General features: G+C 37.9%; 2 protein-coding genes and 1 long non-coding RNA gene across 3 annotated transcripts; 1 reads left to right on the top strand and 2 right to left on the bottom strand.

The window, feature by feature from the left end:
• Positions 1-753: 753 nt before the first annotated feature.
• Positions 754-4,932, bottom strand: prlhr2a (prolactin releasing hormone receptor 2a). Its single transcript, XM_042489062.2, has 2 exons — positions 4,465-4,932; positions 754-2,001 (listed from the first exon to the last, which is right to left on the bottom strand). Exons 1-2 carry the CDS (start codon positions 4,917-4,919, stop codon positions 1,365-1,367), a joined length of 1,092 nt encoding a protein of 363 aa, XP_042344996.1. The 5' UTR covers positions 4,920-4,932; the 3' UTR covers positions 754-1,364.
• Positions 4,933-10,505: 5,573 nt separating this feature from the next.
• On the top strand, positions 10,506-19,574 carry LOC148189788 (uncharacterized). Its single transcript, XR_015776468.1, has 3 exons — positions 10,506-10,705; positions 10,997-11,068; positions 19,435-19,574. It is a non-coding gene; the product is annotated as an uncharacterized LOC148189788 (long non-coding RNA).
• Positions 16,074-24,688, bottom strand: got1l1 (glutamic-oxaloacetic transaminase 1 like 1). The gene is made up of 8 exons (XM_042488937.2): positions 24,391-24,688; positions 21,559-21,740; positions 21,162-21,285; positions 19,676-19,893; positions 19,428-19,578; positions 18,702-18,867; positions 18,300-18,442; positions 16,074-16,831 (listed from the first exon to the last, which is right to left on the bottom strand). The coding sequence occupies exons 1-8, from the start codon at positions 24,557-24,559 to the stop codon at positions 16,692-16,694; spliced, it is 1,293 nt and encodes a 430-aa protein (XP_042344871.2). The 5' UTR covers positions 24,560-24,688; the 3' UTR covers positions 16,074-16,691.
• Between the last annotated feature and the right edge of the window lie 770 nt (positions 24,689-25,458).

The following is a 25,458-nucleotide window of genomic DNA, read 5'->3' as shown; positions in this document are numbered from 1 at the left end:
TGTCTATATTCTGTTATATAGTGTTCTGGGGTTGTCTGTTTTTCTGGTTTTGTGTCATTCATCCATGTTTTATCTGTTTCCTGCTGTAAGTTGTAGATTCACTCCTCATGTCATTTCACATTTTATGTCCTGTTTTTCTCTGTTTCCCACCTGTTTTCTCTCACACCTGTCTTCTATCAGTCTCATTTGTCCTTACCTGATCCCATAGAAATCCCAGCACCTGTGCAATATTAGGCTTGCTGTCTTCACTGGTGTTCCCTGCCACACCCCTGTTTTCAGCCAATCCCTGTGTGTCCCTCCTCTTGCCTGTGTCCACCTTCTTCAGCTGTATCCAGTTTCACTCATTAGTTTTCTGTGTATATATCCGTCTTTCCCCTTGTCCTTTCTCAGTTCGTTTGTGTTCTTCACCATGTTAATGATGTCCCTGAGTTCTGTCTTGTGTTCCTCGGGTCTCCCTGGTTGGTTTCAGTTTAGTTTTGATTCTTATTTCTTTTGTACTTTGGGTTTTGTTACTTGCAAGATTTTGGAGGTTCTAACAGCTACATTAAACCTTTATGTTTGTTTGGCTTTTGTTCTGCATTTGTTGGGTTTTTGTTTTACATCTTTCATTAAATATATATATATATACATACAAAACTAAAGTTCTTAACGTACAAAAAAAAAGGTTCTTAATGTTCTATAGTGAATCCATTTCTCCCATCTTTCTTCAAACATATGCTATTTGTTTCTAATTCTCACAGTGATCTTTTCCATTTCATACATTTCATCAACAAGATCTTTCCATTTATGATTATTTGAGTTTTGTTCTGAATTTGAGTCCTCATCTGAACCGATACTTAACAGATTGTACCTGTTCAAACACACGACAGGATTAACTGGGGCGAAAGACTACAAGTTTAAAAATAAAAGAACTGAGCTTATCAGACCTCTATGGCCTGCTCCTCTTCATTGCTTGAGGCTAGTACACCAAAGCAACATTATCATTACAAGCAACACACCCAAATCTGCGACCAAACTCGAGTTGCGTTTTGGCTTATTGAGGAATATAAAGGATGATATCTCTGGTTCTGTTGAATTATGATCCTTTTTTTTCAAATTGTCCATCATGAGTTCAATAATGTTACGTTAAATTGGTGAAGTATTCTTTCAAGGGTATTGGTTAACAGGGCAACAGTTTTGAAAGACAGCCTCTAAATTATGGTGTGTATAATGTGGCTACCTTGAGTAAAAGCTGGCTCACCATTTAGACCAGGATCTTACTTACACCTGTCTAACTCTGCTCTGCCTGTATGTTACCAGAATGAGATAATTCTACTGTCCAAAGACGCAAAGACTAACCAACAACAGCCTAAAACGCACAAGTTTCACAAAACCACACTGGCTGTGGCGCAGTTGTTAGCTGAGATGCCAATGCGACGGCGGCATGTAAACATTTTGCGGAGCTCAGCACGGAAGCGGTCGTGCAGCCAAGCATAGAGGAAAGGGTTACAGCAAGAGGAGCTCATTGCGCACAGGTGACAGAGCAGCTGAATGAGCAGAAAGTACCGCTTATCAATCAGGTCAATGTCAATGTCACGCAGCACGTTGAACACACTGATGGGCAGCCAGCAGATACCAAATGCGGCCACCACCAGGCTCACCAGTCGGAAAGTCTTGCGTTTGCGCATGCGCTGAGCCTCGGCCTGGCTCTGGGTGTGGTGGCCTGGTACGACACAGTTCCGCAGTTTGACAGAGATGCACAGGTACGAGATGCAGAGCGCCGACAGAGGCAGGACGTAGGTGATGAAGAGAGTGCTGTAGGCGTAAGCCAGCCGCTCCCTCTCCTGACCCATCCAGAACTCTTCGCAGATGGTGAAGCCCTCATTCTTAAACTCCACATGGTAGGTGTGAGCCACAGCTGGAGCCACCAGACCACAAGACAGCAACCAGATCCCAGACAAAAGGTAGGTGCACGCCAAGACTGAGATGCGCTTTTTCAGAGGATGAACTGTGGCATAGTATCTATAAAGAAGCAGAGAAGAGGATAACTTCAGTTCATCTTACCACGGTTATATTAGATTATATCTATCTCACCTTGACCTCAGCTCAGCTTTTGACACAGTGGACCACAAAGTGTTAATCAACTTCCTAAAAAAATCTTTGCTGGTATCATTAATGTGGCTTTATACTGGTCCATCTCCTCTCTGCTAGACAGGTTGTTCTCTCACTGAGGAAATACAGTTAAAACAGGAAAATACTGCTCTGATTTGATTCTCTAAGGATGCAGTTAGCTTTGAATGCATTTTACTGATTATGTTCACAGCATATACATTTCTGGAGGTTTTCCACACACTGTTTTTAGGAGGTACTTCAGAAATTGAGGATATAGTCAAAAAAATGTTTGTTAGAGTTAATTATTCATGAAAATAACTTTTTTTCTTTTTAAAAGTTGGTTAAGACCATTCATTGTCACTTTTACTGTCAAGCAATTTCTGTGTTTAATTTATTAGTCAATTGGAGGAATGGACAAAAAAATAAATAAAATGAACATAATTAAGTGCACTTATCATTTTTCCCTAATTTATCTAGAGTCCATCAAGAAAAGAAATCCATCTTTTTTTCTGCATGTGTGTTTGGAAAATAATTAGGTTCTAAATGGGTTAAAATTGAATTTTAAGTTTAATGGGATTGGCTGGACCCTTTATAAATTCAGTCCACCTTCAGTGATCCTGATTAGGTCTTGATAGGCACCAGGTGAAGCTCTTTCAGGCTGGTCTATATAGACACCATGCAAACTCTCTGGCTGCAAAAATGCTGCCCCTCGTCCCCGCGGTGAGTTACTGTGATGTGTTTATTCAGGCTGTTTTCTTTGTTTCTTCGGTTTGTATACACTGGCGTCCTGTATGTGGCTATCTGATGTTGTAGGCTGGATTCTCGCTTGATTACACTTCCTGGGTTTTGAGGACTGATGTTAAAGAGGTGAATGCCCTGTTTCTGCCCTAAATAAGAGCTGTGTTAACCCATTTCATGATTGCCCATTTGTTTCTTGCAGCACTTACTGCTGAGTTTAATTTTTATGTAGTGTTATGTAGTTTTTATGTAAGTCAATTTTCCCACCTGCCCATTTTAATGTTGTCTGTGATTTAGGCTGGAACCTGATTTAGGTTCATTCCCCTGACTTGGTAGATAGTGACCCTCCCACCTGAGTTTTTACCTTGCCTCTTCTATATGGAGGCTGTACCTCCTCCTGTTAAAGTCATACAAGGTGTATTTATGATTGCTCACAGCAGTTGTTTTATGTCTTGTTTTAACTTGTATATCTAAATAAACTGTAGGCTTACAGTTTGCGATAAACTTTTCATGACTTTTTTTTTAACTGATGCTTTTTTCTTGTTCCTATTTATACCATTGTATCCTTTTTTAATATTTTCTTTTATAACATCTTTTGAAAGGGGCTATTAAAATAAAGTTTGTAGTAGTAGTAATAAAATTAACTGTTGGGTACAATGATAAAAACATGCCAAATTTGAGATACGAGAAGAGGACCAGCACTAAAGTCATCAGGTGCCAACAGCAATCAACATGCAAGAGACAGCACAGCTATTTAGCACTACAGATAATACACCCTGAAAATGACCACAGAAGGTAGTTAATGGCAAATTGAGAGTTTCCAACCAAAAAAAAAATAATTAAATGTTAACAAAGGTATCACAAAAATCAAATCCTATTCAGCTCTGCCACTGTATCCATGGTGAACAGACAAGGCAGGGTTTTTGCCTCTAGCTCACAGCTTGGTGTAAAGAGCAATAACCTTGGAGTCCTGTGCGATGGGGGTAAAGTATTATTGTGTGGTAGATCATCTTCTGTCCTTCTCTGTCATGCCATGCAGAATAACGTTAATAGAAACTCAAGGATAGGATAAGTGCACAGTTTCTGTGTTTAGCTGTAGAGGATCTGCAGTGTAGTGTGAGTGGCCATTTAGGAGATATCTTCTTTTTACAGAGGTTATTAGTAATAAAGTAAATTTCTAACCTGCTGTCATGAATTTGCCAGGATATTGAATTTTAATGGCTTCCCAAATATCTTGCACAGAGTGCAGACAGAAAAAAACACCTCAAGATTTTTAACACTTTCCTTGAAACCGCTACACTTCAGAACTAGCATGAGATCATTCAAGGAAGATCAAAAATGTGGTCCTAGAAACTTGGAGTGTAAAAACACAACACTATAGCCAGCCAGGTGGTTATATTTGCATCTGAAACTGCACTTTTGTGCAAAACAAGATATCAACACTCATTGCAAGGAATTATTTATGTGTAGGTCATAATACAGAGATGGGCAAGTAGATTTGAATAAATGTCTCAAGCTGAAAAGCAACTTGTTCCTATGATAGAGGAACATGTCAGTGAAATGCAGGATGATAAATATTCTGCCAGGGTTTTAGGGTTTCTTTATAGTCTGTCTCACTCCTCTGGCTCATCTTACCTGTCCACACCAATTGCGGTAAGAGTGAAGACCGACACATACACCGTCACAGGCTGGATGAGGTACACCAAGTAGCACATGAAGCGGCCGAATACCCAGCCATGTGGGTTGAAGGCGTAGGCCAGTGTGAAGGGGACACACGTGGCACACATCAGCATGTCAGAGAAGGCCAGGTTCCCAATAAAAAAGTTGGTGACGTTGTGCATCTTGCGTGTGCGGCATATGACATAGAGGAGCAAGTAGTTGCCGAAGACCCCCACCAGAGCCACCAGAGTGTAACAGGGAATGATGAGCAGCTTGAAGGACTGCAGCAGCTCCACACCTACAAACTGGGGGCTACGCTTGGAGGAGCTGTTCTGCAACGCCACCTCAAAGACCTGGGCAGTTTCATTGCCATTCACCTCATGCATCGTGGGAGCTAGCTCAGCTGCCCAGCCGCTGCCTGTGCCCTCCATCCCAAAAGGCTGATGTCAACCTGAAAGGGTGAAATCATGCATACAGTAAACTACAGCACATGTATTCAAAGGCATGCACAGAGAAATATCATTGCTAAGCCAAGGAGGTGCTAAATGACGGAAGTGTAGACACGTTTACAGTGAATTAATAAACCTAAGGGGAATATTTCCCTTTTAATATAATCCTATACTGCATATAAGCTGAAGGTTACAGTTTGGTGAGCAAGTTCCACTATCCAATTATAATTCTTTTCTTTTTGATAGCATATTTTTTCAGTCCTATTTAGCTCCGAAGGGAAAATCACTGTACTGACAGTAACTTGCTTTTGTTGGAAGGCAGTACAGTTTCTCTTGGCTAATTAAATTTAGAAACGATTACAGAGATGTGTTTCTGTTATTGTGTTTGAAGTCTTAAATATGTGCAGAGTTTGTTGCTATAGACATGAAATTGACTGTCTGTCACTGCCTTTCAGTTTTTTGTCAGTTTCAGAATTTCAACACAAACACTAAATTTAAGGCAAATACTGCATGACTCAGACCTGTTCTGGACTGTTATCTCCCCTTACACTCTGCATTGTGTGGTGTTTATGTGCAAAGCGCAGGCAGTGTTGGTTCCAGTTCCCATTGAGTCAATACAACTATATTGCGCCCTAGTGAGGAAACCTAAAGTACATGTTATGAGAACATGAGAAAATGGAAAAATGCTGCCATAAAATGGTGAGCAGAGGGATTAATTCAGCAGCGAAACAAGGAAACACTTGTTGCATTTGGAAGTTACAAATTTGTTGCCAGTGAGAACTGACAAAAAATATTGATTTCCCAGCAGAGTGGCACAGAAGAAAAAAAACCCAAAACAGTATCTGCCAAAAAATAAGGAACAATTTCTGCTCCAGATTAAACCACAATGTCCAGATGGCAGTAAATTCAATCAATCAATCAAATCAAAATTATTAAAGTGAAAAGTAAAGTTAGTATATGTCTTAAAGAAGAGTAAAAGATTATTAAAACATTTTTTTTAAAATAGTCATTACAGTATATATACAAGTCTAAGGATATGCTGTGGAATATGTATGTGTATGTACAGTATATATGTGTGTGTGGTGTATATATATATATATATATATATATATATATATATATATATATATAATTTGACATTTTTAATCAAATCACCTTCAAATCACCTAACCATAACAGCGTTTCCAAATTCTACAGGATGCTCACTGCAGCAGAACTGACGCGTCAACATCAGACATACTGTGAATGAATTCTTTAATAACTGTGCGACAGACGAAAATGTAACATTAGATTCCCACATTGTCTCTGACATTTGTCTTAATCAAATGAATATATTAACTCAATAATGACTGAAATAAATATAATTATTAATATATTCATGCGTATGAAAAATATATTATTTAAAAAGCTCTGCCAATTGGTTTAACCTGTACCCCCTCTGACAAGCGGGATAAATAGACGCTACGGTAATGGAACCAGAGGCATTTTTACAGTTTAGTTGAACAAACATCAATGTAAGGCATGGAAAAGATATTGACTAATCACTCTCTCAAAAAGAGGCGCAATGGTATAGACCACATCGTGGGTAAAGTCTCAGTCACAAAACCATGACCAAATTAAAATATTCTTAATTCATGCAGGTAAAAAAAACCCTTGAATTCATTTGCGATGACGCATTTGTTCATCTTCATCTTTCACTTTTCAGCTCAAAAATTTGCAGCACTGACTTTTAGTTCTGACTACACTCAGTTTACATCAGATTCAAATTTCGAGTCTGGAATTGGAGAAAAAAAGTAGCACACCTACCGTGTGTTGAATCTCAGTTTTAAGGTGGAGAATATCAGTGTAGGAGAGATCCAGCGCGGAGCCTCTGTGCGCCTCTGGAGAGATGCGCGCTTCTTTTCACACAAATGATCGCACGCGGGTTTCCGAGCAGCGCTAAAGCTATGCATCCATGAACTCTGAACATTAGGTGTTAATTGTGATTTAGACTGCAGTAACTTATGGGACAGTCGTTTTTACGCCTGGAGAGCGTGTTGTCAGGCGATCAACAGGTGCGGTCCGGCTAAGGGGGGGGTGGCTCGCTTTATATATGTGCCTTTAAACCTGACTGACAGCTCTGAGGGGTAAAAGAGCCTCTGACGCGCGTATCTCTGTGGAAGATAGTTAATTCTGCATGTAATCAACGGAAAACCACTTAGCCTTTACTATAATAGGCTATATGTACAGTAACAAAAGCTATAGGCTATAAAAACAAGTTAAAACTTGTATGACCTTGATATTTCCATGTATGAGCTCACTATAATAATCCTAGGGAACTGCTATTAAATAATGCACAATACCTGACCAGTTGATGTTTGTTACTGAAATGACTGAAGTGAGTTATGAGCAGGGGTGTTTGTAGGATTTGAGGACATAGGGGGCTTAGCCTGGATATTTGGGGTCTGATCAATGCCCAGGAACAAGCTCTATTTTGATGCTCTTTTTATGCACTCTGGCAGCATAATTACCCTTAAAACATTTTTAGATTAATTAAGAATTGTGATGTTAAAATACTATTAACTATTAGCAATTAATACTCTGTAGAACTGCTATCATTTAAATTTTGAAAAAAATTAGGTACTTACACTAGTATTTCCATTTATGCTACTTTATACTCCTTTACATCCCAGGGCCAGGGGGAAATATAGTACTTTCTGCTGCACTACATTTATATGTCTGCTTTAGTTTCTTTGAAAAGTCAGAATAATAATGCAAAATATAATCAACTAATAAATGATTACATATTATTATAGATTAAAAGACCCAGCAGTATATATATATATATATATATATATATATATATATATATATATATATATATATATATATATATATATATATATATATATATATATATATATATATATATATATATATATATATATATATATATATATATATATAATGAACTCCAGATTTACTAGCTGCAACATCAATCTGAATGATAGGCAGAGAGGATTAAAAACTTGCACTTTTGATAGACAATATTATAATAATCTCACGGGCTTTCATGCATGCAATGGAATGATGACTTCTTAGACTCTGAACTTTTAGAAAATTAAGCCTTTTCCTTTTTATATATATATAATGTATGTAGCCGATACATTTAGATCTTTGGTCATTAATAAAACATTCGGGGCCGAAGCCTCAGATGCAGGTCTTAACAATGCCACTGGTTATGAGTCATGGGTAATAATGACAAGCATCATGCCCTAAAGGTCCCACTGCTGTCTGAGGTCACTGCTCTAATGTTTGAACTGTCCTCCTTCACCCGTCACAAATATTTGTAAAAGGGGCCGAGGGGCAGGCTGATAAGGAGGTGACGTGATGTGATGTCTGAATGTTGAGTGGCCTTTGAGAGGAGGACAGTCTGAGCTGGAGCGCTGCAGGCATGGTGTTTCATTTCTGCAAACTGATTCTCAGTTTTTCCTAAACAATTTGGGGCAGAGACAAAACAATCATGGCTATATGCTGGCATTAGCGGATTGATTCTGAATCAATAACCCTGCGTGAAGCCTGAGAACCAGGCCTGCTGGTGGGATGTTCACAATGGAAGTTGTACTCAGTGTGTCTGAGGCTTCACCACGTTCATTTATAGCTACAAGAGTTTGTTCGTAATCAATAGAGGTTAACTCTCCCTACTCCTCCTCCTGCATGCTGCCAATCACAGCTCAGTCTCCTGTCAGCAGGATCTGTTAAGGCAGTGTAAAGACTGGACTTATTCTTCAGGTTGCTGGAAAAAGCCAGATAAACAGAAAATGCAACATAACAACCACAAATAAATAACAGTTCACACTCAACTTTCTGACCTAAATGTGTCAAATGACTTTCATGCCAGACTCAAAACTGTTAGTTTAGAGATTCAGTTGTGAAAGAACCAGCAACTATTCATCTCCTGTCTCTGCAAATGAAGGACCTCTTTATGAAACTTGGCTAAACTTGAGAAAAAAAAGTTTTTTTCTAAAGCAAACAAAGTAATTAGAAGATAAATACATGAGAAATTGACAAGCAGAAAAATGGGCTATTCAAGGTCTCCTTGGATTTTATAGGTTAGTTTCAATGTAGCAGAGTCATCTTTTCTTTAAATCAATAGCACACACTCACATATAAGGTGGTGAGACGAAGGCTGAGGTAGCATTTAAAGGTAACACTGTTTGCTCGAGTTGGATCACTCCATTATTTGCTGATATTTCTTTGTCGTAGCTATTACTGTGTTTTAATTCTAGTTGACAATCTAAAAGCCTTTGGGAAAGTTCAGAAATTAAACTTTCAAAAACATGAACAAGCATGTTTTTTGTTTATTCGTTCAGTGGATTATGTAATTGCGACAGAAACATCTTACAGAGCAGGACACTGTACATTAGATTGTTGTGGTTAATTCCCTCTACTGTCTGGCTGTGTAAAGTGTTTCCAGATTTCAGGGTATTTAATGGCTTTGTGTTGCATGTTCTCAAGTTCCTGCATGTATGACCATAATGCTGCGCAGCTGCAGTCGCCCTGTTTGATATTACAGGCCTAATTTCTATAAGATAACAAGCAGGCTGTTGGGGAATATGTGTGGTTTTGCCCCGCAAGTAAGAAGTGGTGGAAGGGACGCTCAGATCTTTAACTTAGAGATTGTGGATTTAGGAGCATCTATTGGCATAAAGGAAATGTATTTTTTATAATTATCTTGTCATTAGTTTATAATTACCTGAAAATGAGAAAAATTGTGTTTTTGTTACCTTAGAATGAGCTGTTTATATCAGTCAGTCTGCAATGTTGTTTCTACAAAAACCTACAAAAAAGGTGGCGATAACCAGGAAAAAGAACTTAAAAATTACACTAATTGTCTAGCAGAATTGTAATTGTAATTATTCTTGGTTATTGTTTTTCTGTTGTAGACATTTCTAGTCATTTTTTCGCCAGCTTTTTAAAAATTATGTTCTAAATGTAATCAAACTCATGCACACAGGGTTAAAGGTTTAAACACCTGTGAAAGGTGTCTGAAAGAAGAAAAGTGATGTTGCTCCAGGCTTTAAATGGTTAAGTAAAAGTCGTAATACTACAGTGCAGAAATACTCCCCTTCAAGTCCTGCACTCAGAATTGTACTTGAATAAATACAGCATCAAGTATCAACATCAAAATGTAGAAAAGTACTAAAAGTACCTCTTGATATGCAGAATTTCCCATTTCAGAATAATGATTATATTTTTGGATTATAGTTAGGGTTTCAATTTATATGTCAGTTTAGGCCCTTCTGTGTGGAGTTTGCATGCTCTCCTCGTGTCATTGTGGGTTTTATCCAGGTTCTCCAGCTTCCTCCCACAGTTCAAGGACACACCATCATAACCTGTCAAGCTCCCCGAGTTCATCTATATTTGTCATCCCTGCGTTTCCTGCTTTATTTTGGTAACCACTGATTTGTCTCATTTCAGATCCTGCCTCCTTACGAGTTTCCCTCCTTTGTGATTACTTGCCCCACGCTAATGTGTTTCACCTGTGTCTCATTGTGTCCCTTGTCTTAGAGTATGTAAGTCCTTGTCTTCCCCTCCTTTGTTGCCAGATCATCTTCACCTTCGAGTGAGAGATGCAGCATTTTCTCAGTGTTCCTTCTGAGTTTATGTTAGACCAATTTTGCCTTTTGACCACCCTTTTTGCCTGTCGATTTGGATACTTTTGCCTGTGTGAGTGATAAACTGTCTACCGACCTGAGCCTGATTAAAGACCCACACATTTTATCCAGGTGTGTGAATCTTATGAGTTCCTCTCCAGTTTCTGTTTGACACATACAGGTTAGGTTCATTGGCTGCAAAATAACAAGAAAAAAAAGACAGACATATGCAATTGAGTATAATATTTGCCTGTAACTAGGAGCAAATGGAGTAGAAGTATAAAGTAGGAGAAAATATTCAACATACAAAAACTTCAAAGTTGTACTGAAGTAACTGAGTAAATGTACTTATGTATTCCACCACTGCATCAAATTCAGATTTACAGCAACATCAGATCAGAGTATCTATTGTTCTTTCCACAGGATCACCAGCAGATGTGTCATTCTGTTCAAGGCAGGAACATAAGCTCCTTGCTGACAAAATTCACTTGAGATGTAAGTATAAACACTGCACATGAAAAACAGAGAATTCACTTCATTTTGTCCTTGAAGGGCAGCTGTAGTGCAGGATTAAAGAAAAACAAGGTACATCAAAGAAGCGTAGCTACTGTGCAGGGTAAGAAATGAAGACTCTATAAACAACAAATAATAGTTAAAACATCAAATTTGCATTGTGCAATAAGTAAAGAAATCTAAGTAACAGAATGTGCAACAATAAGAGTTAAAAGTGAATGGCTACTAAAGGAACCCTACAGTGTTTTCACACTTGGCCCCTTCAAGCGGACTCAGATTGATGACTCTGTGTATTTTTTGTGCAAATGTGAATATCCAAACAATCTCAGACCCTTGTGAAGCAAACCGAAGTCACACCACCTCGGGAGAGTGTAAACCATAGATCTCAGCATTTTATTCATTTCTTCATTCATTTTTTTGTTTCAAAGTTCAGATTATTCAAGATAAAAAAAAAATCATCAATTTGTAAAAATAAAAATGCAAAATATGGACAGAGTATAAGAGACTGGCCTTGAAAATCCATCACTTCAAAGTATACTCTACAATACTCCAGATTGGCTTTATGGTTTGTGCTTTGTAAAACTTTGGGAATACGAATTGAAATTCCTCCTTGGACCCCAAAACTTTTGTCTGAAGCACATGGAAAAAAATACTAAACCTGAAGGACTTGTAAACGGGCAAGACAAAGCCTATGATCACCAGTTTTTTGAGAGATGGTAAGTGTCACAAGACAGCTGCCAACTCCGACAAACTCCTTTAGAACAATCATGATCGCAAACTGAATGACTCTCTGACAGATATATGACTGAAGAGCTGCTCTGCACAGCAACACAGCAGTATTATAATCTACCACAGTATGTCGTGAGCTCCTGAAAGGCCGTGTTCCCAGCATTCAGACAGAGAGCTTGTCTCCAAGGTCAAAACACCACAATGAGAGGGAATCAAAACTTCTAATGTTGAGTGATGAAGTGGAGGATGATCAGTCACCCATGTGTTTCTCTTTCCTGCAGTCAGCTGTGCAGTTAAACACGGGGGTTTTATTTACAGGGGGACACAGGGGACATATCCCCTGCACTTACTCAGAAGATGGTTAACTTTTTACAGTCTAAAAAACAAATTTGTTGTGGGTTTTTTGTAAGTTTTTACATGTTAGTTAAAACAAGCAACTTCAGTCCACCCTCTTCTTCACTCAACACAATTGTGGAAGTATTTTTATCGTACAAGAGGCTGTTACACAGATGGGTCACAAGTTAGAAGCAGCATGAAGTGTCTCAGTATGAAGTCAGACCCTCCAGAACAGAGTCAATACTCCTCGCCAAGTTTATGGAACGCCATTGGAGGGATAGCCATGCTTCCCCCACAATATATATCCTAATTATTTTTTTTAAACCATTATTTTATCAGGTAATTTAATTGAGATCAAGATCTATTTCAGCAGAGAGATCTGAGTACAGAAAGAAAAACATTGTCAGACATAACAAGATGACACATAGCATCAGAGACAATCACAAATATGATAAAATGGATTTAAATATGAACATTTACATGATATGTTTTAAATTTCATTTAGATAGTAAAATTTCTGCTTATGACAACTTATCTAGCATGTAGCTTGAACTACCCGCATGATGTATGACTAATGCGCCAGATAAATACAATTCATCGGTTTTGACAAAAGACCTAGTTTACAGATGATAAATATATAATGAAGAAGCTTTATTTGAATATGGCTCCATTAAAGATGAGAAATATCATGCATCCATGACTTACACAATTGAAACACTATATAATTAGCTGTCTTTATTACAGTGGTTAATTCAGTACACATAATTTCCTTGTTATTGTCACTCCACTAGAAATAAATTACTATGTTTCTAGGGAATAATTTCGCAGTAAATAGATTCAGTTTTATAAGCTTGTTTTGTTTAAAATAAATTTTGTCCATGCAGTGTATGAGTCATGGCCAATCACTGGTCACTGTCAATCAGCCCATCATTTTCTGGGTCCAAGTGCACTAGAGGACTAGGCCAGCAGATGAGCACCTAAAATCGTTTCATCTTGTGGTAATGAAAGGCTGCTCTGTGTCTTGATTGTTATCTTGCTGTGACAATTTGGAGATCTGCTCATTTAAGCCAAAGTTAACTGCTTTTGTAATGCATTGATATAGAGTGTTATCTGGCCAGTGATTGCACCTTCAGAATTTGGGTAAACCGCAATGTCTCTGCTTGGATGTGCATGCTGAAGAGGGATGGCAGAGAGACAGAATATTGATCCAAAGCAAATCTGTGTCCCAAGGGTCCAGTGCTCCCCTGTCCAATATCCTCTAAATATGAGACATTAAGGAGACCTTTCAAAGGGTTTTATATTCTTAGCAATGTTTTTCCTTATAGGTCAAGTATTTAGTATATGTTTCCCTCAGTCAATATGTTCAAATGATCTACCTACAGCTAATAGCGTCCAGATGTTATGCTACTTGAAACCTCACCCTCAAATTTGTGGACAGATGGTTTTCTTGATGTTAGACATTAATATCTCCACAGTTGCTGATCAGATTGTTACCCATCACACTGCATTTAAAACATATCCTTTTATTCTTTTGCAATTTGAAGTGCAAAAATATTTTTTAAAATAAAGACATAGTGATTACCTCACACTGATTAATCTTCTTTAATGACAAGGATGGTGTGCTTTTTAGAAAAACAAAACAAAAGAATCTACTGCCATGCAAGCAGCTCTGCGAGGCTGTACAGGGCCCACAGCCCACAGGAACAGCATAAGACTTTAAGGCCAACTTAACATAGTGGCCAAACGTTGAATTGCTATGTTTGGCTCTGTCATGTGATGCCATAGAGCCCAGAAAGACCTTTTCCATTGACTTATACTGAGGAAGAGACATCTGTAAATCACTGGATTCATTTTTGAGCATCACAACCTCAGCAAAATGACTTGTTTTTTGATCCATTCAGTCTAATATCATTTCTAAAGTCTAGAAAAGCCACAACATTAATTTATTTAATCCTGATTCAAGTTACCAGATCCGCGGACATTGGGCTTTTTCGGCTTCATGAGCCACTGAGCAACTTTCAAAGAATGAGGCCCTGCTGCCAACGCTGCATCCAGTTCTTTTTATACATCCATAGGTCAGTGTGACAGTGATAACATGCTGATGTTTAGGGTGTTAGCAAGCTACCATTTGGTAATTAGCACTAAACACAGCTAAAACTAAAGAGAGGTCATCAGTTTTGAAAGTATTTTGTCTTAACTAAAAACTATTAAAAAGTGCCGCTAAAAAGATGTCATGACTAAATCTTCAGTGATGTCTACCAGTGTTTAAGTACTTCAAATGTAAAAGTATTTCAAATGTATTTCTGATAAAAATGCATAACTCTACAGGGTTTGACATTTTATTTTTAAAAATATTATGATTCAAACTTATATGTACATATTTTTTGGCAACTTATCTCATAGAATGGGTCGTATGATATCCTTAAAAAAATGTACCCATAATAGTTTGTATCATTGCTGCAGTTTGCATTACTTTTTGTGGGGAAATGAACAAAGAGTTTGTGAAAACAGCCTGATTAGGATACTGAAATTTAATATTCAGTCATGGTCGAGTCTTCTTTGTTATAGATCTGAATGTTTTTTTGGGTAATGCTGATATTTACTGGAGGGCAAACAGCACCCTTCTTTCATTTACTTTTGACTTTTGCAGACCATATAAATTGTGTTTCCATGGTAATATTTGTTTTTTTTACACAGTCCCCTTTGTATATGCATGTGAGGAAAACTGCATGAGGAATAATCAGTTGCATGTAAACAGCACATATCAGCAACACAGTCTACATGTAATCACACTCAGAAGCAAATCAAAGGGCTGCAAAGAGCATTTAATGGCTCAGACTCTGTATGATGGTGGATGCTGATTATCCTGGTTGTTCACCCCGGTCACTGAAATGAAAAGAGCGGAGCACACTGCCTCCATTAAATATCTTGTCACAACCTGTTTCACAGAGCCAAACAACATCCAGTCACATTAGTGGCATATCTTACAAATGAAAAGAGAGTATAAAGTTAGTTAGATAAAAGCTGTATGTTTTAAATTTAAAAAAAAAAAAAAAAGTTGGCACACTGCCATGCATGATAGAGCGGAGCATTACTCACTGATGTTTCCATGAGCAGTCATCCGCTGTATAATACATTCACATCACAACATGAAAATGTTTCTTATTTGCAAGAAAATGTTACTAAAAACATTTTTTGGCAGTAAACCCCTCAAATAATCAAATTCAAATACAACCCTTTCAGAAGAAAGTTTTCCATATGGAAAGCACCCAATCACCCAGTAACTATTGTTTTTGAAAATGAAAGTTAAATAATAATCATTTGGCTTGTTGGTTCTCTTATTTGTTTTTTGTATCACTTTGCTGTCCTTCACTGAGACATGAAAATAATAAAGAAAAGAAAATAAAAGTCAAGAGGTAAGGAGAAGGAATCTTAAGAAAAAAATCGGTAATATTATGAAAAGATACAAGTGTCAGACCGACCTGGGATATTTGAAAAGCAGGAGGTGATGTGCATCAAGGTTGCACATGGATATATACTTTACAAAAGCACAGATATTTGTGACAAAGTTTCAGTAAAGGCCATTTACTCCAGCTGAGTTCTAAAGGCAGCTTTGATCAGCTGTAACACGTGTTTCAATATATCTTAGATTTATTTGTGTGACTGATATTTACAGCAACTGAAAGTTATTCATAATGCCAGTGCATCTTTGTGCTTTAAATGCAGTAAGCAATATATGTTGTTTGTCTAAGGCCTAAGTTATCTTTGAGCCATTCATAAGCTCCTGATTCGCTTTATATTAGAAAGCACCGGTGAGTAACGTCATTTACGGATCAGGTTGTCCCTGGCAAAGCACAGGACGTATAGAGCCACACAAAGACACTGTATCTTCACTGATGTTACTTTATTACAACAACAACTAGAAAAACCCGTTGAGCTCAACCGCGTATAAACAACTCACACCTATGACACTAAACACATACATGCCCACTACATAAAGGAAGAGTTTGACAATGAGATACACTTGATTTGCTTTCTTGGTCCACTAAAAAATTAAGTGACATTCAGCAGCTGTTAGCTTAGCATACATTCAAGCAGCGGTTCTTAAGCCAACTGATTGACATGTTCATTTGTTTAATCAGTACAAAAACCCTAGCCTAAAAACAACACACTGATAATTTTAGCAGTCCAGTTTTTTCCATTAAACAAACCAAATGTAACATGTTCATTTTGAGCCTCAGATGTGCTTGTAGGCGGAGTTTGTAGTATGTTACACACATTAAACACAATTACATCCTACACTCGAATCTTTGTACCTGAAGGGCCCCTACAGCTTGGTCTCTAATACAACTACTAATGATCGCTGTCAAAAGTCAGCAGCAATTTAATAACAGTTTGCAATAGCTGGGCCTGCTATAATAATTACAGTATTCTTGAGAACATTTCAAAGTGACACATGAAAGGTTTGATCTAAATGAGTTGCGGTCAGACTGAACAGCTCCTTTGACACTGATTCAGTGCTTGATCAAAAGCCATATGGTCATGGTGAAGTGGTCAGAGCCAGATGGATGGACTCGGCTATGTAGTCCAAGTTGTGAGCGTTGATTGCACTCACATTTAGACAGCCACTGGGGTGCAGGTACACGTGTCTCCTCTTTGACAGATATTCAACCTGCTCACCTAAAGTATTCAAGAAAAAAAATGTGAAAGCACATCAGTATTTCTGATTATATCATGGACTTTATTATTTTTCTTACTGTAAAAAGATTGGAATACTATGGCAATCTGTGTAAATCAGTATAATTAACAACCATCTCTATTATAAAATAATCAAATAGACTGTTAAAGATCTGTAAATAAATATTCCCTGTAAATCCCTTTGCATATTGCTTTAATGAACACTGATTAAGGTTAAAGATATACTTCATATTTGTTGAAGTGAGGTACTTGTCTATACACAGTGGATAACAAACAGTAAATATCATTGAGCATGCTCCCAGTTTGAGTTTGACATTGAAGCTAAACAATATGCTGCTATGGACAAGGGTCAGCAACAAAACATATTTTAGCCACCTAAAAAAGCCCCACATACAAAAGAGTATCAGTCTAGGTGTATGCTATATTATCTATATACAAGATTTTCATTGCTTTAACTTAATGTCAGAATAATTTACAAGGAAAATAGGAAGCCGTTTTATCACTCTCTTTAAAGCCAGACTGAGAAAAACAGTGATTTAACATTAATGAACACAGGAGCTGCCGGTCAACAACTGCTTCAAACATCTAGTTGGTTTGTGTTATTTTGAGACTTCAGTTGGGAATCACCAAATTCACACAATAGCAGAAACTAACTGATCGATGCAGCTGTAGACCAGCAGCTCCTGTTTTCAGTGAACTAAAATCACTGTTTTTCTCAATTTAGCCTGGTGCCTTTGACGAGTGAATAGATGGGGAACAGAAACCATTAAAGGCTTCCCCAATGAAGAGAGCTGCCTGACATTAAGTGAAGCAGTAAAAATACTCTCAATATAGCATTTGGGTTGCAACGGTATGAGATTTTTACAGTGTGATAACTGTCTCAGAAAATATCATGGTTTCATGGTGTTAAAGTTATTATTATCAGAAAGAGCTACCCTTAAAGGAATGAAAACAGGATTAGTTTTAGTTGAATGAATGTTACATGAATATAATTAACACCTGAAACCATTCTTAATGGAGCCATTAGAAAGTCTCCCCTTTAAAAAAAACAAAAAGGTGGAAGTCTTGATCCAGTTCCTTTTTTTCTTTTTAAATATTGTAGATAAGCAAATGTTCATGGTATGATAATTGCCAACTTTCATACCATAAAATATGTATTGTTGCTATACCTTTCCACATTAGAACATTACTTAACATCTGTGTCAGAAAAGCCTGCCTCTCCAAACTGGGGGCGAGCCAACTGTCATCTACAGTATTTAATAAACTTACTATGGATAAGTAAACCATACAAACCAACTTAAAAAATCTAAACAATCCCTTTAAGGCCTGTAATTGTACAGAAAGAAAGTTAGACAAACATATTTCATGATTGTGTATAAAGTTTAATAACAGCATATTACATTATAAGGAAAAAGTTCAACGTGGCAGAACTGCTGCATGTACTACTCACCATTCAAGCCTGTATGACAGTAGAGTCCACCTTGTTGAGTCAGGTGGTCCCAGCAACCTGGAGTTCCCAAAAGCCTCAACCTGTCTCTCAAAATTTCTCTGATCAGCATACATCTCTCCACAACATGCTTTACTTCTTCCTGCCTGGGATTTAAAAAAGTGGACAGAATTTGGGAAATAATATCTAAAATATATAAGTCAATATCTGAAAATATGAAAGATCCTGTAAGCATAGGTGCATTTTGTAAATGGAGGATTTTTACTTGTTGCGCTAAATGCTTTTTGAAGCTTGGCATGCCTGTGTGAATGGCCCGACATCATTAAGGACATCTACTGATTCAGTAGCAATGCAGCCGCCCAAGTCACATTTTTGGAATATTCATTCAAGTGGAGCGTGACTCACCATTCAACAAGATGAGCAGGGTTACTGAGCACTGTGGCGACAATATGTGCTCCTCCTACAGATGGCTGAGCCCACAGCGACCTGACTATTTTGTCAGCGTGAGACCGCACAGATAACAGGAGGGAGGTCTGCTTTAAGACGCACAGGAGGTGTCCGACAGCCTCACCTGGTGAAGAGAACGAGAGGAGGAGTCTGTGTTGAAGAAAACACTTTGTTCCAGCAGAAGTGTTGTAATGTTCTGCTCCTTATCTCTTACGTGTCTGCTATTGAAAATTAAGTTGAAGAGGGACACTGATTCAGAATAGAAAATACAGTAGTCAGTTCTGGGCGAGTGATTATTCACAAGGTCATTCATACAAGAATCTTTGTCTAGATCTGCACAATAAGATACCAGTCTCTACTACTAAGACTGAATAGAAAAAAAAAATGGCAATAAAAAGTGTGACTGTGACTCGGCAGATACTATTAGCATGTATTGTCTGGGGTGCAAAGGGTGAGGTAAACATGAATGCTTAGAGGCTCTTGTCAGTTCCATGTGAGGCTGACACTATCTGACTGCACAAGAGAAAAGAAAATTGAGTTCGAACTGGCAGGAGCTGAATAGCTGTGGGGCGCACTGATTTATCATCACACATTACGGTTTGTAGCGTGGGCCCATTTTGGCCAGTGGCCACAGTGAAACACATGAATCCTTAAAGAGTGATGTTCTTCACATCTCTTTCTCACCATACAGTCCAAAGCAGTGGGAGAACGACTGAGCACAAAGGAGCTCCATCCCCTGCGATGCACAGTACTGCACAGGCCAGGCATCTCGTTCTAAATCTCCATAGCAGAGCGCTTGAGCATGCAGCAACAGGAAAGGGATGAGCCGGCGCTTCTGTTAAAACAGTGCAAATGAGGAGGAGCAAGAGCTTCTTGTCTTATTATCATAATTTGAGCCTCTATAAAAGAGCATAAATGTACACGTCAGTTACCATGAGGAGTTTTGTAATCACAGCCCATTGGTTCTGAGAGAGGTCTGCTCCGGTTGGATAATGGGCAGAAGCTGACAGAACAACAACGCTTTGCTCTGGAGCCTTCTCCAAATCCTCTAGAAGTTTCTCCAAACAAATGTGTCGCTGCGTGTCATCCCAGTAATAATACTCACGGATATCTTGGATCCCTGCTGCCTGGAAGATACCTGCCAGTGAGTCTGCAGGGAAGATTACAAAACAAAACTAAGGATGTAATTACAATGGGGACCTTTAACCTTTGGTCTGAGCTGCATTTGTAATGTCAGTAAAGTCTTTCTACTCATTTTTATCTTTCACAATAATTGTTACTATGGATACAGCTTATACTCACTGGTGGCAAATCATCTTTTTTCTATTATTTGTGGCACACATGTTAGTCATCCTCCATTCTTGCTAATTATTGCTGCGAGGCTCAAACACCTGTTTGTGGTGATTCACAATTTCTAAAAACCAGGCTTTACTTGATGCTCTGTTTTAAAATCATCACTGATGGCCAACTCCTTGCTTCTTTTAATGACTGACAACTGCTTCAGTTTTGATTCTTGTTTCCATGGAGACAATTTACGTGGTGTTGGCGGGTTTTTTTGTTTGGCATTTTCATTTTGAAATTGACATTTTACATTGCTGGTGTTTTGGAATATGTTAAGGTTCCTCTCCATATAGCCAGTCTACTCTGTATCAATCAAACCACTGTTTATTCAAGGTAACTGAGAATTGTGCTATTTTACTGCAAAGCCCTGAATTCAAATCCAGTGGGCAAGAAGGATATATACTATATGATAGCAATTGCAATAATATGATAAAGTCCATAAAAACAAATAACCAGCAGCAACTATCTATCAAGAATTAGAAATGGTCCAAAAAAAAAAAAAAAGTTAAAAGATGAAAAAGTTATATAACAAACAAATCTGCCATTGGTGAAAAGTACATAGCAACAACAGCAAAATGATCATGTCTGTTACTTACACAAAGCTACACTGCACAACAACCATGTAATCCAGAATACACTTAAAATGATCTGCAGACACATACCAATCTAATTTCAATACCTTTTGTAACTTGTTCCATTTATTTGGTGCAAAAAACTAGCATTAACTAACTTACATTAGTGTCACTACAGCAGAGTGTCTGCAGGTCCTTAAAATGTCTTAAAATGTTTTAATTTCCAAATTAAATTATAAATATTAGAATAACTTAATTGCCCCAAATTTTGATTTATGATGTCCTAATTGCCACAAACATTTTATCTAATTTATCCGTCTTTAAATTCAGTTTGCTCAAAATTAGTCAAGCGCTTTTGCACGAACATTAAACATTTTTGTCGTTACAACCCTTCAAACCCACCACTGAACCTACTGTCTTTTTATTGTTAACTTGCATTTGCCTGTTGGCAAAATGTAGATTAACCTCTTCAAACACTGTCAGGAGGAAATTTGGTTTTACTTACCATCGCAAGGAGAAGAGAGGTAGACCGGCCCGCACCAAGCAGCACTGACATCAGACCAGTGTCTCAAGAGTTCAGCACCAAGACGCACAGCAGCGGTAAAACCAGGAGTTTGGACACCTAACACCTTCAGTAGCAGTCAGGAAACACCAAGACTTGAGTTCTTAATGCAAAAAACATTTGAGAACTAATTTTGCATTGATTTATTCTGAGGATGAACCTGGACATAAATCCATGAGGGTATGAATACAGATTCTTCTGCACAGTGCCTCCAGATAATGACAATGCTTATTGATAGGATAATTAGGATACTGCTTCAGCTCTACGTGTTTGTTGAAGTGCAAGCAGAGGTGTAAATGTCTACCAAAGCTACAATGTGTTTGTGTACAGCTTAGATTACCCGGTCCTCCACTATAGCTCGAGAGCTCTTCCCCAGAGTAATCTCTGTGGCTCGCCTGGTGTAGTCTTTCAGACCAAAAGGAGATGGATACTCTGGACGGACAGTGGGATCAGTGCTTAGCTGTTGCTTTATTTTTCGAACAAGACGCAGTCCAAAGGTCTTCCCTTCCTCGCTGTAATACTCTGTGAAAGACAGTTATTGCAATTTTTTTCAGTCAACAAAACACAGTATCAAACCAAAAAAAAATCACCAAGGAAAAGGAGGGTCACAACGAGAAGAAACCGTGATTGAGACTTTCAGAAATTCCACCCTAAAATGGAAAAAAAAACTTTTTATATAGTTTTAATATATGATTAGCAGTTAACATGTCATCTTGAAGGATTCAACAATCAGAAAGAAGTTCAAAAAATGGGGTTGTGCCTTCAAGTACAGATCCTCCCCTAGAAATATGTTTAATAAGTTATTATCTTAGTAGTTTATTACATTGTGGCTAGCTCAGGTCCCGCCCGGCCTAACCAAGATCAAATTGGACCGTAGGTGGCCCATAAATTAAAATGAGTTTGGCACGTCACTCCGGTCGAAGTAAAGATTTTGAAAATGATAGAAACAGTAAGAGGATAAAAGGGTTATTTTAGGATAGAGCAACCGTGCTGAGAGAAAACCTATTGGTCCACAAAAGGCATGCACATTTTTTTTCACTTCAGTTTATTTAATTTCATTCCATTTATTTTCATTATTATTATTAATATTATTGTTGTTTCTTCATGTGCCTTCTTGTTGCACGTTGTTCACTGCTTGTATAACTAACAAAATGTGCAATAAATATATGTTTTTAAAAAAAAAAAAAAAAGCACGCACATCCCTATGATAAAACACTAGGTGCCGGACAAGAAAAGATAAAAGAGATATAAACATTTATGGAAGCGTCTTCTAAAGGACAGACTCTTGTTTTTTTGTCTCGAGAGAACCTATTGGTGGAATAACACTTTATCCCTGTTTTTCACAAACCCTGGATACAAATCCTGGAGCTGTTGCTTCGTAAAAGGTGAACTTAAATACTATGGCTGAATCTGTTTTAACTAATTTCACTGAACTTCTTTTTCAGGTTTACTGTTAGTTTTATATTAGAATATTTAGGGGTAATATCTCATACAAAATGTCTATGGGGTGGGCGGATCGATAGCAAAATATCAATACTACAAATAATAATCGTAAAACTGTTTGTGAAAACAGTGTATGGTTTACATCAACACATCTGGATCATGTGCAGTTTACTTATCCACTGCTTTGTATTGTCTGCAGTTAAACAAAATGCATTGCACACACGCAGCACACTGTGGCGTGCAACCTGAGTAGTTAAATCTTATCTCTTATCTCTCATATATTGCAGTAATGGCTCAATGAAAAAGGGAAAAAATACATGAGACAGAAAGATTGGAGCTGCAGCCAAAGCAAAGGGTGGATGAAGGAAATGCCTCAGCATCCAGACCCCCAACACAGAGACACAGTAAACTGGCCGAGTTTGTTCAGAGAGGCAGGAATATACAGGTATATGGTAGTGAAATGAATATTTTGGTCAAATCAGATTTTCAGCACAGTTTAATGTTACATTTTCAAACTGTAATTGGTCATCATTAGGTGTTATGTTAGCAGACTGATTATTCACCTCATAAATCATGATGCTCTCCCCTAACATGAACCACCTTTAATAATATAAAGTCAACCATCTGTACTGAGATGAACGATTCTGGCTCGGCATTACTTGGTATTGGATGGAAACCAAAATTTTTCAGTATCAGTGGGTGATACTTTAATGTTCATGAAACCCGGGGTTTAGTCAGTAATTTAACTAAATAATTAAATGTCACTTAACTGCAGGTGTTAACTGCATTCAAGTCTTATTATTAAAGCTGAGGGAGCAGGTATATCTACTCTTGTTTTCTTTCTGCTGTAGATGCAGCATGATTGGTGCTACATACATTTTCCATGCTAAATTACAGATGTGTTGGGCCTAAAGAAAGGTACAGTGAAGTTCTTAAATCAATGTTTTTTGACAATCCAACATTTTTTTTAAGTACTATATCATTTTTGCCGGACAAAGTCCGGCAGTCCCACAACAGATCATTTTTAAATGTGTCATATTTAAATTTGTATACACCACAATGTTTAGGATTAGCTTTTTGCTGTAATTTTGCTTTTTTTCAATAGAGAATATTACAACGCAGCAAAAGAATAAAGGTGCCAATGTTCATTTTAAATGTATTTTATGCATATACAAAGAAAAGAGAAATGTTAATGAGAAACATCAAAGTTGTAGGTCAGGTTAAAAATAAGGAAATATTAAAAAACAAAAACAAAAGGATGCTTTCCAAATAAAATTTAATTAAAAATCAAACAATCATGAAATAGCCTACATATGTTTGATGTAGGCTAATGCTATACTTTAGTCAAGCTAAGACTGCAAATAACAAGCTGTAGGCCTGTATCATTCAATATTATTATTATTTTTTGGAAAAATCCATCTTTGTAAAAAGAAAAAAATGGTCCGAAACTTAACTTCCTGCACTTAATGCATTTTTAGTTTTTCTCTTCTTTTTTGTTTGTTTGTTTGTGTAGGCTATCTGAATGTATTTTTGCAAATAACCTTTTGTCTACACAAAAGAGGAAAAACAAAGACGATATGAAGGTGGTCCTAATTAGAGAATTGGGAGTAAGCAAATAAAAGCGGGAAAACTCCTCCCCTTTCTGCTATTTCCGGGGTTGAAACAGTAGCGTTGTTTGTGAAAAGAGAAACCAAATAGCGGAAATGAGGGCCTGATGCAGCGGACTCACCTCTCCCTGCCAGGTGGACTCTCCTCTTGTCTTTCGTGAGGGCGGACAGTAGCCTCGTCTCAGGACTCACCGCTGCGCTGCGAGCATCGGTAAACACAGAAAGATGACCTCCCGTGTCTCCATTTTGCTTGACCCCTTTTTCATTAGGGCTGCTGCCGGTTTGGCTCATCCTCAGCCCAGCCAGGAAAATCAGCCCGCTGCCCGCAAACCTTTTGTTTGGGCACCGTTGCCAGGCTACAGCACGTATATGGATACTGTCACCCCGGCAACGGTGATGGATGAGTTTATCACTCCCTAATTTGTGGGTCTGGTGAGTTTACTTTTGCCATCACAGTGAGCTGTCATCAAATAGACCAGCCTGTCTGGACGTGAAAGGACCAGTTTAGGTGAAGAGGCCAGTGCCACATGTATTAGCTGCAGCCTCTAACACCGACAACAAATCAGTTCAAAGAGGGTCCTTTGCCCCTCATTAGGTTTGTTTTGGTGGCTCCTCAAAGGCTCTGTAGCCTCCCTAAATTAATGAAGACCCAGTGACTTTAAGACACTGAGTCAAGAGGCATCAATTAGGGACAGTTAATTATTTGTAAGGTTGGAGGGGGGAGCACAAGAGCGCCTTTATTTATATTGCATTTATTTTACCACCGATTCTTAAAAACAACATGTTTTTCTTTTAAACACTGGCAAAAATATACCATTTTATCTTATCCAGAAACTGTCAAAATGTGAATTATCTTTGGATTTTTAAATTTCTGATGGTCCTTTGACACATGTGGAACCCATCCAACCAAATCTGAGCTGAAAATAGTGATATTTCGTTAAAATCAATTATCATTCATCTCATTTTGAAATCTGGACAAAAATAAAGCATGTACGTCCTAGCCAGCATGCACAACCAGAGTGAAAAATCTGTGCTTTTTATCTCCAGGATTTCGTCTTCAACTTTCATCTTTTAACTTTCAAACATCAAAGAGTAAGTTTTAAAAATCTAATAACTAATTTATGGTGGAGGGAGGGTAATGCATTTTCTGCCAGTCACACAGGGGGGCTCATGGAGAACTCCTTGAATCA

The sequence above is a fragment of the Plectropomus leopardus genome, chromosome 4 (genome assembly GCF_026936395.1).
Source record: "Plectropomus leopardus strain MGB_pleo_1.0 chromosome 4, ASM2693639v1, whole genome shotgun sequence".
NCBI lineage: Eukaryota > Metazoa > Chordata > Actinopteri > Perciformes > Serranidae > Plectropomus > Plectropomus leopardus.
Note: the sequence above shows the minus strand (reverse complement) of the source record. Positions and strands in the feature narration are given on the sequence as shown.